At 35.4% G+C, this 12,854-nt stretch overlaps 1 protein-coding gene across 7 annotated transcripts in view; it reads left to right on the forward strand.

The window, feature by feature from the left end:
• Nucleotides 1-12,854, forward strand: part of Cnot6l (CCR4-NOT transcription complex subunit 6 like) — an 81,515-nt gene that overhangs the window by 61,191 nt on the left and 7,470 nt on the right. For all 7 annotated transcript variants that reach the window (XM_048426117.3, XM_087908853.1, XM_085691603.2 and 4 more), the window contains 3 exons: nt 5,516-5,667; nt 7,316-7,543; nt 10,576-10,778. In XM_048426117.3, coding sequence (XP_048282074.1) covers nt 5,516-5,667; nt 7,316-7,543; nt 10,576-10,778 — 583 coding nt within the window. The remainder of the gene's footprint in view (nt 1-5,515; nt 5,668-7,315; nt 7,544-10,575; nt 10,779-12,854) is intronic.

Below are 12,854 nucleotides of genomic sequence, written 5' to 3' on the forward strand. Positions count from 1 at the left end.
TACCTCATTTGGAAAAATGCTTGAATTGACCTTTATTACCAATGTTCGTAGAAAAATTTTTTTGACGTAAACTTAAATACTATGTGGTAACAGTAGAATGTTTCATTAACATCAAGTTATTTTCCAATCTGCCTGCTTTCCTCTATCCCTGCCCCCCCCCTTTTTTTTTACCCAGTTCTCTTCCTCTCCTGATCTCTGTCTTCCTAGACAGGGTCTTTATTTAGCCTTGAGTTCACTATTCAAGTGTGACTACAGTGTGTGCCACTGCACCATTTCCTCTTACTGCTTTACAGTTAATGTAGAAGAACCTTTTTAAAAAATCATTCCCATTACAGCCTGAATGGAGAAATTTAAATTCCTTGATAGTTTACTAGAGGTGGTTCTCAATTTGAAATAACACATAATTGCAATATAGGAAACTTTAACCTTTGGATAGTAGCAGATTCATTCTTAAAAGCACCATGAACTGTTTTTAAAAATGAATGCACAGAGATTATTTTCTTGCATTCTTTTTCTTTCCATCCTCAGCTTTGTCCTTCCTAAATAGTATAGTATCATGGACTCATAACAGTGAAGACTTTTAGAATGTGACACACTGTCACATTAAACTATTATATAGTTTAATATATTAACTATATTATATAGTTTAATAGTTATATATTTATATAACTATTAAACTAGTTAGCAAATAGTTATTAAACTATTTGCTAACTATCCAAGGACCCCACTTTTTTGGGTGCCCCAATATTTTTATTATTAAAATTTACATCATTTCCACCAAGTCTTTCCATGTCTTCCCTCTTCCCTACTCCTCTCAAACTTCTAGCCTCTTTCTTTAATTTTTACTATCACGTGTGTAGACACATAGGCACATAAATGTTTAAATAGAACCTGCTGAGTCTGTTTAGTGTTACTTATGCATATATAATTTCAGGACTGAGCACTTGGTATAGGATAACCAGTTCAGTGGCTCAGTCTTCAGGAAGACTGTTTCTCTTGCTTTTAACATTTCGTAGTTGACTGTAGATCTTTGTCTGGGGGTGAGACTTCAGGGTCCCCACTTTTATTTTCTAATCCCTTCATGGAAGAAGTGGTAATAGTGAAATGACTCGGAAATCACTTATTTGCTATTTAATTAGTTGCATAATCTTGAGTAAGTTATTTACCCTTTCAGATCTATTTCTTCGTTTATTTTACCTTGTAAGAAACATTTTATGTTGTTTACAAAATGAACAAAATAAAAGTGATAAATGTGGAAGAGTATTTTGATTCCATAAACATTTTTAGAGTCTCTTAAATCAGTGAAGACAGTAGTTTTTATCAAAATATCCATTTAGTGAAAGAATGGAGTATTTTTTGTAAAAGCTAGGACACAGGTTATAGACATGTAGAGAATTAGAATACAAGGAAACATTCTAGTGACTTTAAAATGGGAGGTGGTTGCTGACTATTGAGTCACACTGTAATTACACCTAGTTTTAATTTGACAGTGCTCATCAGGACCTCAAGATTTGGCAGTACCTTTTAGGCATTATCATAATATCATTGTTCTTAATAGTTAAAAATACCAGAAAATCAAATTTTGATTGATCAAATGCCAGAAGTGAGTTTTGCTTTGTCTTTTATGTCAAATATGACCTATAGTAGGCAAACACATATGTGCATTTTATATGTGAAGTGTGTGTGTGTGTGTGTGTGAGAGAAAGAGAGAGAGAGAGTGAGAGAGAGAGAGAGAGAACTGCATAAAAGTAGGTTTTTATCTAGACAGTGTAGGAAAGGAAGAGTGTAGTGCAAGAAGGAGAAGGAAAGACTAGGTGGGAAAACAGCTTGGCGTTATTAGACATGTTACTGTTCTCATATATCACAGTACTTCAAGGAAATTTTTCTATGAACCCTGCTAATAAATGTCAAATTTAATTCAATGGCAATTTTTCCAAATGACGTAGCCTCTAGATGTTATCTAAGAAAGGCCAGGTGCTTTTTTTCTTTTTATATTATTTTCTTTTTGTATTATTAATTATAGTTTTTTTTTTTCTTGAAAAACGGGCATTCAGAAGTTGCAGTGCCACTCCAAACTGTTAAACTTTCTTGTAATTATTCTCATTGACCTCTGGGTTATTGATTATTTTTGATTGCCTTTATTAATCTGTGATTTTGAATTTTTTTAATGAAGTCTTGATTTCTGACTCCTAGTGCTAATTTGCCATCAATTAAATGTGGAGCTGGATAAGCGGCTCATGTTAAGAGTGCCTCTGGAGTTGCAGAGTACCTGGCTTTATTTCCCAGCTCCCATGTTATGCAGCCTACAACCACCAGTTCCAGAGGATTGATGCCCTTTGGTCTCTATAGACACTGTGCACTCGTGGTACACATAAACTCACATAGGCACACACACATACACATAAATAGAAATAATCTTTAAAATAGTATAAAGTTGGGATGTAAAATGGTTTTATGCCAAAGTTCTACTTTTCAAATGTGAGTTAATAAAAATTGTTTTATCTACTATCATTATGGGCGTTAAATTAATAAAGGGTAAAGAAATGCCTTCAAGAGTTCTCAGCACTTATGAGGCAGAGCTAGTAAATCTGTTAGTTTGGGATCAACCTGGTCTACATAGTAAGTTCCAGGCCTGGCAATTCTACAAAGACCATGTCTCAAAAACCCAAATAAACCAAAACATTAAATGCTATGCAGACACAGAGTGGTGTTTGCCTTATGTTTCTTCCGTATTTATTTGTAGTCTGTAAGTTTGCATTTACTAAGTTTTCTTACATGCTGATAGTTGGTAAGACTCAAGGTCGTCTTTTGTATATTTCATGCTGAATATACTTTTAAGAAATTTACAGAGGAATGATACAGAAAGGAAGATAGTAGTTAACTTTTGGTTCCATACTTTCTTTCTCCCCCTTCTGCTCCTCCTCTATTCATATTTCTTCATTTGAATGCATGTGGGTGGTTGATGTCAGCACACACACTGCTGACTCTGCACCCTGTGTGTAGAAGTTATTAGCTGGCAGGAGCCCATTCTCCCCTTCCTCTGTGGTGTAGATTATCGGGTTTTGGAGCAAGGACCTTTACCACACAGAGCCATCTCTCTGGTTCATACTGTCTTCTCGATGGTATTCGGTGTTCTTTTCGCTTACAGATAAATTTGGGGAAGATTAATAATGTAAATCCTGTTGTTTCAGTTACTCACAGTTCTTGTTCATTGTTGTCTTTCTAGCTTTAGACTCCTCAAATGGTAACATACCATGTTACTTCTAGACTGCACAATGTTAAGAAATTGTTGCTTGTTTGAAGGCTTGTTTTGAACATGTTCTCCTGCACATGAGACATTTGTCATAATCTTTCTCAAATATATAAGGTTTTTAAATGCTGTTTTATTATAGTTTTGGTATTTTAGTCAGATCATTCTTGATTATGTATGTACTTTTGTATACCCATTTGAACTTTTGCTTAAAATCTTCAATAGGGGGAACATACAGAAAAATTCTTTTTTTTTTTAAATTTATTTATTTATTTATTATGTATACAATATTTTGTCTGTGTGTATGCCTGCAGGCCAGAAGAGGGCACCAGACCTTATTACAGATGGTTGTGAGCCACCATGTGGTTGCTGGGAATTGAACTCAGGACCTTTGGAAGAGCAGGCAATGCTCTTAACCTCTGAGCCATCTCTCCAGCCCCCAGAAAAATTCTTATATGATAAATAGCATCAGGAATAATGCTTATAAAGCAGAGTATACCAATCAGAATATAAATATTAAGTGAATTTTAAATACTGAAAAAAATGAAAGGCTTAAGAATTTATTTATTGCCAAAGATTGTTAGCTTTATTAAATAACTAGAAAATAACTATAAACCAGTGCGTGTTAGTTTGAAAGAAAAATTCTAATAGAAGAAAGGAAGAATGCTATATTTCAGAAATGTTTCCTGTATTGCATTCTGTGCACCAGAAAGTAAAAGCTACAAGGAACATATTTGGTATATGGTGGTGGGTAGCAACATAGGTGGTTGTGTTATTAGTGTTATAAAATATAAGAAGATTGTATTATATTTATTTAGAGACTCAGTTTCACTATGTAGCATTGACTGGTCTGGAACTGCCTGTGTAGGACAGGCTAGTTTTGAATTTAGAGATAGCCACCTGTTTCTGCCTCCCAAGAGCTGAGATTAAAGACACATGGCACTGTGCTTGCCTCTTATTTTTATTTATGTGTATGTGTCAATGTTATGTATGTTGAGTGCCCTTGGAAGCCAGAAGGGGATATCAGGTCCCCTGGAATTAGGGTTATAGTTGGTTGTGTTGTGTCTGATGTGCATGTTGGAATCAAACTCAGTTCGTTTGGAAGAGCAGCAAGTGCTATTTATCTGCAATCTACTTAGCTGCCTCTGTTTATTGATAAAGACCATGATTGAAAGCAATTTAGAGCAGGGGTTTTATTTTATCTTACCCTCTTACCCTTACAAGTGACCATTCATCACTAGACAAAGTCAGGACAGGAAACTTGAGGCAGGAACTGAAGCAGGAAACATGAAGGAACACTGCTTACTGGCTTGCACTCTATGGCTTACTCAGTTTGTTTTTGTATAGCATCCAGTAGCACCTGCCAAGGGTGACATGCTCCCAGTGAGCTGGGTCCTCGCACATCAACTTGCCAACAGGCAACCTGATAGCTTTTTTTTTCCTTTTAAATTGAAGCTCTTTCCAGTTAAGTGTCGCTTGTACCCAACTGATAAGACAACCAGTACAGTTGGCTTCACCAAATTTATAGTTCTTAAATGTTAGCATTAGATTTTTATTCTATCATTCTATTATACTTAAAGTTTGTCACTAAGGAAAGAAAATGCTGTAGTATGAAGCCATCATCACACATCACAGAGAGCCATTTCTTTTTATAGCACAATCTATTTTTCTGAACACTTACACATAATTACAGTCTTTCAATAAAAAGAACTAATCAAATATGATAATTTTTAGCTAAGGAAAAAAAGTTGTATTCCTGCATTTTCTTGACAATTATCTTGATACAGAATAAAAAATAATCTGCAAATGGGCCAGATAGATTTTATTCTCTTTAAGTTGGTGACTCAGTTAAGATGGTGTGCACCTTTAAATGTCAGGCAGTCTAAACAGTAGCTTAAACAAATGAATTTTCACCTACATCAGGCAGTCTAGAAATAGAACTGGCTCAGCTGTTTCCCCATCCTTACAAGATTGGCTTTTACCCATCTGCTTGGTTCACACTTGGATATTAGTCCTTTAGGTACTAGCTAGAAGGGGAAAAGACATAAAATGATGAAGGGGATATATATTTCATCTTTTTTAGATGTGACCTCCATAAAGTGTTTATAAAAATCATATTTCTTATTTCCAGAATTATATCACATGGCCTTTTGAAGCTAGAAAGTGAAAGAGATTATCAGTGTCTGTACTCATGTCCACTCCACTTTTAATGGCTTTTCATGGCAGTATAACTGCCTAAGTCATCTAAATATGTGTGCCTTTTAGATTTACATTGGTGCAGAAGCATACAGTGGAATTCAACCAGGTAGCAATGGCGAATTCAGATGGCTCCGAAGCAATGCTGAACCGAGTGATGACAAAAGATAACATTGGCGTGGCTGTGGTCTTGGAGGTCCACAAGGAGCTCTTCGGAACAGGTGAGTGTTTTCTAAACAGCGTTAAAGATTCTTGACTTCCTTATCTCACAACAAAAGAACAAAACCTTATTTATTACAAGATTATTTTCTTTTGAGAACTGTTGATGGAAACGAATAAGAAAATAATATTAATTATATAAATTATCATTTATTTCGCATGATTTCCTGACATAGTCTATAGTTTCTATCATTATTTTTACTTACAAGGTAATACCTGCCTTTTAACATACTATTAATTGAGAAAGTTTTTTGAAATAGGGGTGTTTTAGTTATGCTGAATTAGAAATTACAGTGACTTAGTCCTCTCCAGTATAGCTTTAGTTTCATGATTATGAACCCTTTGTTTTTAAGGTTAAATAGTTGGCTTGTTTTATTTATTTTCTTTGTTCAATCTCAAGGCTTTGTTAGGGTGAGAATGACATCTTTTATCTATGTGTTACTTCCAGGGTTTTAGATTATTTATATAGCTTCCCTGAGAGTCAGAAATTCATTGTGTACTTGGCATTATCAAGATCTTTTGTTAGCCTCTCTCCTGCCTGCCTCGGAGCACTTTATTACTTATTAATGTTTCAGGCAAGAACAAGGTGGTGGTAAGACCACATCATTGCACTTCTATTCCTGTGCTGCCTGTGGAATAAAAGACTGTCTTGAGTACTAGTTTGAATTATTCAGACTATATATTTTGTCAGATTTCTTCTTTCTACAGTTCGTCAGTTTATTGATCATTAAACAAAGTCAGCCTTTAATGTAAGATTTTGTGTTTACTTCTTTTTGGGAATTTATCTGGATAGCAGATTTGCTTTCTTATTTCATTTTCTATAGGTTCATACAATGTAGCTGATTTTTCTTACTGACCTTTCACCATTCAGCTTGTGAAATGCAAGAAATGTGAAGTGGCAAGAAATTATTGGTTAATTCAACTGGAAACATCTTTCATTAGTTTATTGTGCTAATTAAGAGGCACTTAAAAGTGCTTGCTTGGTGCTGTAGAGATGGCTTTGCAGTTAACAGCATGCATTGTTTTTCCAGAGGACTAGAATTTGGTTCCCAGCACCTACATTGAGTGGTTCACAGCTCCCTTTAATTTAATTTCAGCTCCAAGAGATCAAATATCCTTGTCCTGATCTCTACAGCCACTGATTCGTGTACACCCTCACACGCTGATACATATCATTTAATTTTAATTTAGTTAAAATTAAAATAACTTGCTTGCTTAAACTAAACTCAGTAGATGAAAAGTACTGTAACTCAAATACCTATTATATTATGACATAATGTATAGTGTAAGCATATACAGCTAGAGTCAGCAAAGCTGTTCTGTTATGATCTAGATAGAAAATATTTCAGACTTTGGGGCCCCACAGGGTCTGTTTGAAAAATATAAAACTACCTTTAGTTCACTAAGGTTGTAACAGAAATCTGTAATAGACCAGGTGTATTCCATAGTTACAATATGTTAACATAATACCACGGTTTCCAGAATTACCTTTTAGCTTCTCAGATAAGTTTGAGATTAAAATCAATATAAATTTATAGAAAAGAGCAAAGAAGTAGCAATGGATCTTTTCCAGAAGACTTTTAAGGTACTACTCTTTAAAGAAAACATACACATAACTTTCTACATTTTCTTTTTTATGTTTAAATTTAGGTATGAAGCCGATTCATGCTGCAGACAAACAGCTTCTTATAGTGGCAAATGCCCACATGCATTGGGACCCAGAGTATTCCGATGTGAAACTTATTCAGACCATGATGTTTGTGTCAGAGGTTAAAAACATTCTGGAGAAAGCCTCAAGTAGGCCTGGCAGCCCAACTGCAGATCCTAATTCCATCCCGCTGGTGCTATGTGCAGATCTTAACTCATTGCCAGATTCAGGTATTTACAACATCATATTTTCCTTGCCTTCAATTTTGTTTTTAATCCTGGTTGAAAGGCCACCTATCTCCTAACAGGGTTTTTCCTCTAAATTAAGAAACATGTTTGTTCAAATTTCAGGGGGTGGGGTGAAATAGTAACTAATTGAAAAAAGTTTAATAAGGAAACCAATTCCAAAGGAGTGGGCAAGCTTAAATGAAGCAAAATGATTGCTTTTGTACTTTACCACTCCTACTCTTAACTGGAAAGATGGTGGGAGCTGTCATCAGAATGTGGAAGTATAGAAGAGGGCCAATAATTGAAGTGATTGCTTGGAATTGAATGATAGAATCAATGCTTTCTAGATTATAATAAGAAGGAAGCCATGGGAAGAGATACCCCTCTCTCACTCTGCTCTGACCTGCCAGTGCTACCCACTAACCAAGTCCAGCTAGAAGATACAGGGATAGGGTAGGATTTGCATCCATGCAAGATCAGCCTCCTGAGGCAAAGAGTTCACCAGAGAAGGGAGAGGAGGGCACTCCTTAGAGAACATTCATTATGGATAGCTGTCTCACTTAATAATCTTGGCAAGTTTCCAGTGATCTTTCTGTACTTACTACTAGGTATAGAAGAATAATCAAAATTCTAATAAGATTGTGTATCACACCACTGGACTAATTTATGTCTGAATTTCATCTTTGTAAGACTGAGTTCTCCATTGTAGATTCTAGATTTCAAATGCAAAACAAAAGAGTATAATATAAAAGTCTTGTACTATTAGCAAAACATATTCTAAATATTACATATTATTATTAAGGTATTTAATCCACATCCCCGTAGAGATTAAACTCAAGATTGTTGCTTGTTAGGCAAGCATTCTACCACTGAATTATGTCCCCAGCTGTCATCAGCATAGTCAGAATAGTCACTCAATAGCAGACATAAAATAAATACCTTTACTTGGAATTTATAAATACTAACCTAAGAAAATATCTTGTTCATTTTAATTAAATGCTGAAATCTTTGCAAATATTTGATTTTGACCCCTAGACCAACTAGCGCCTTCTTTCTTTCCTCTGCCTCTCTCATTCTCCCACGTGTATATGCATGAATACATGGTGGTATGTTTGTACATATGTGCTCACGCACTCCTTGGGTGCTGATCACCTTATTTGTCATACTACGTCTCTACCAGCCTAGGGATCACCAAGTAGGGTATGCTAGCTTGCCAGTGAGCCCCAGTGATTTGTCTGCCTGTACATCCTCAGCACTGGTATTACAAGAGCTCTCTACTATACTCAGTTATATTTTCCTGAGTTTTGAAGCATGAACTCAGGCTCCAATGCCTACATAGCAATCACTTTACTGAGCTGTCTCTCCAGCCCACATCCCTCTTTCTTATTCTTTTACAAAAATAATTATTTAAACTCTCTAAAACTGCAGGTTTTTCTTGTATTATTTCATATGATTTCTTGAAACCATTTATAATAACTACTAGTATCATTGTTACCATAGTTCACTGGCTCAAAGCAGGGTTGGATCCTGGTTCTGTTTTTTAGGTGCTATACATGTTATTCAATCTGGGAGTAATCATTTTATTGACCTCATTAAATTGTTTGTCTAGCATAATCGTAACTGCTAGATAAGTTGCATTTCCTTTTGAATTATTCATTTTACTTCATGGTTTGCTGTCATTCTTAATTACTAATAAATGAATTTAATATTATTGCTAACTAACACAAGAGTAAGACTTTCATGTTTGTGAATTCGGTAGAAACTTTGAAGCTGCTACTCTTTTCAACTTTTTAGACACACAAATACTTTTGGTCTCTGGCATATAATATTTAAATTCAAAATGTTCATCATAGTTGTCAGACAAATAATGGGGGGTGTGCACTGGAGAGAGGGCTTAGTGGTTAAGAGCACTGACTGTTCTCCCAGAAGGCCATGGTTTGATTCCTAGAGCCCACACAGTGACTTAAAACCATCAGTAATCTTAATTCCCGGAAACCTGACAGAACTTCTAGCCTATAGGGCACCAGGCATGCATGTGGTGCACAGACTTGCAAACAGAACACTCATACATAGAAAATAATAATTATAAATAAATAATGATACTTCCGAGTTAACTCTGAGTATTGAATTGTTGAGAATGAAAAATCTAACATTCTTTTTTATATATCCCTAATGAGGTTGATTATTGTGACTACTGCTAAAGAGATATGTCTTAGGGCTTTTATTGCTCTGAAGAGTCACCATGACCATGGCAAGTGTTACAAAGTAAAACATTTAGTTGGGGTGACTTGCTTACAGTTTCAGAGGTTTAGTCCATTATCATCATAGTGGGGAACATGGCAGCATATAGGCAGATAGGATACTGACTACAACTTGATATGTAGGCTAAAGGAAGTTGACTGGGACACTGGACAGTACCCTGAACATAGGAAACCTCAAAGCCCACCTTCACTTCCTCCAACAAGGACATGCCCACTCCAGCAAAGCCACACCTCTTAATTGTGCCACTTCTTAGATTATGTGGACCAATTACATTCAAACTACCAGAAGATAGTGGTTCAAGTAATATTAGAAAAACACGGTCAAGACTTCTGGTAAATGCTGTCTAGGTTCTAAAAGTCATCTAAACCCAAAGAACCACTAAGATTGACAGTATACCCGGATGGTCCTGATTTGTTCTGAAATTGACAAATGCATTTCAGTGTGGTTGTTACATGAAATTGCTGATGTTTAATTTTTTAAGAAACCAGCAACAGGAACACTTTTGTCTGTTTCCAATACAGGATCTCATTATACATGCCTGGCTTGCCTAGAGCTCTCTATGTAGACCAAGCTGTCCTGGAACTCAGAGAAATCAGTCTGCCTTTCTGCTTTTTGGGTACTAGGATTAAAGATATGTACCACCAAGCCCTACTAAGAGTGTCATAGGACTTAACCAAGCCTCCCTAGTTTTGGTGTATCTGTAGAGTAAATAAGGCTTAATAAAACTTTCTACTAAATATTAAAATGCAGTGTTCCTTTCTTTATTATGCTAGGTGTTGTGGAATATTTAAGCAATGGAGGAGTAGCTGACAACCATAAAGACTTCAAGGAACTAAGGTACAATGAGTGTCTTATGAACTTCAGCTGTAGTGGAAAGAATGGAAGCTCAGAAGGGAGAATCACACATGGCTTCCAACTTAAGAGCGCCTATGAAAATAACTTGATGCCTTATACCAATTACACTTTTGATTTCAAAGTAAGTAGCAGTCTCTGGGTGGCATATGAACTATTTCAAATGTAAAGCCATATGATTAAGAGTTTGCAGACCTAGAGAGGTTGCACTAGCTGTTCTTTCAGCGGACCTTAGTTTGATTTCCAGCACTCATCTGGCAACTTGTAGGGTATTTGACACTATCTTCTGACCTCTGTCAGTGTCAGGCACCCAAATGTTCCACAGACATACATGCAGGCAAAATATATGTACACATGAAAAAACAAATACACAAAATCCAGTCACAAAAATGTCTGGTTTGTATATGCAACTAAAAAGGAAATTTTGTTGGGTTTTGTGTTTATTATTGATATCATTTAAATTCTTTTTCAGATTTTATTTGTTTACATTTTAGATATTAGTGATAATAGGTGATATTTCTAAATTTTTTACTATGTCAGTCACTGTTGGCAGAACTTGGGTATATATTAATACAGTTAATTCTCACCTGTTTACCATCACCTGTGCTTATCAAGAACTTAAGCACTTAATATAGCTATGGCTAAACTCACCTGTAATGAATTTATATAGTATTAAGTCAAAATTTTTTTGAATATCTATAATTTCCCAAGTTTCTTGTAGGGGTGGAGTTACAGGTTGTGCTTAATGTCAGTCTTATCCACGTAGTCCTATTAGTATATTCCCATGGGTATGGAATTAGTTTTTAAAAGGAAAAGGAAGTCTTAGAAATTAGGGAGCCTGTTGTTCATGTTCAGGATGAGATACTCGTTGGAAGACTGATGGCAGTGACTCTGGGCATTCACTTCCCTTTGCCTGTTTTCTGAGCGTTTCCATGCTTGTAGCTCTTCTTTTTACCTCTGTCTTGCTTTCTGCCATCTCCAGAATGAATTGCATGTCTTCTATCCGAAATATCCATACGTAGATGTAGAAAGATTTTTAGTATATAAAGCCTAGAGAAGTTATAGTATAATACAAAAGGAAAATTATTAAATAGGTTCATTCACATCTTCAATAACCCGTTCCTATTTTGTTCACTTTTCTGTTTGTTTGTTTAGTTTTTTGAGATAGGTTTCTCTGTAACGCCCTGACTGACCTTTAGCTCACCTTGTAGATCAGGCTGGCTTTGAACTCAAGAGATCCACCTGCTTTTACCTCCTGGGATGAAAGATTAAAGGTGGGCACCACTATACCTAGTTTCCCTTTTTAATTTTTGAGGTTTGTTTACTCCTTTCTAAGCAAAAGTAGGAAGGAGAAAAACCTCTATGTTAATATTAGTTAGCTTTCATAGTTATGAATGAGAACTAAAACAGCTTAGAAGTTAATGTAGTTTTACTGTTAGATAACTATTCATTGGTAGATTGTATTGTTTTGATAACTCATACATGATGATATGCAGTAAAATATTAAAGAACTAACTTTCTAGGGGACATAAGCCTTGATTTGTAGTGTTTTCCATGGGTTAAGTACTTTTTCTAATCTAACTTTTGTTCATATTGTTGAGAATGGTACCATTAAATTTGACAATTGCCAGCTCTAACATATTACTGGTTTTTGCAGTTGAAAGATACACTTCTATACTTTGTGATACATAGTTTATTATAGTTTGAATCTTGTCTTTGTAATAATGATATATAAAACATTTGCCAGCATATCTCAGAAAATCTGTAAATAAAGTTCCCCAAAATAAGTGTGCAGTAATTAGATAACTATTATTATTGTCTTGGTCTGTGAGTAGGGTAAGAGAAAATTTTATTTCTTCCTTAGTTTTTGAAAGCTTACTTTTTACTTGTCTGTGAACTATAAATTAAGAAAAAAATGGCATATAAGTTTAAGCCATCTACCTTAGTCTAGAATCACATAAAAAATGTTTCTTACCATATCCTTCATGCATTATGCGTTGTGGCACACATACTGTAATCCAGCACTTGATAGGGTGAGGAAGGGAGATGTTGATTTCGGCCTAGCTGGGTTTTATATATATCAAGTCCTTGCTACATTAAATGCATGGATGAATGGATTTCACATGTAGAAATATTTCTTTCTGCTTGATTGTGGGCTCTCCTGATATATGTAAACATTAGATTAGGTGGAATCTATGTA

This window comes from Myodes glareolus, chromosome 8, assembly GCF_982192425.1.
Source record: "Myodes glareolus chromosome 8, mMyoGla1.1, whole genome shotgun sequence".
In the NCBI taxonomy this organism is placed as follows: Eukaryota; Metazoa; Chordata; class Mammalia; order Rodentia; family Cricetidae; genus Myodes; species Myodes glareolus.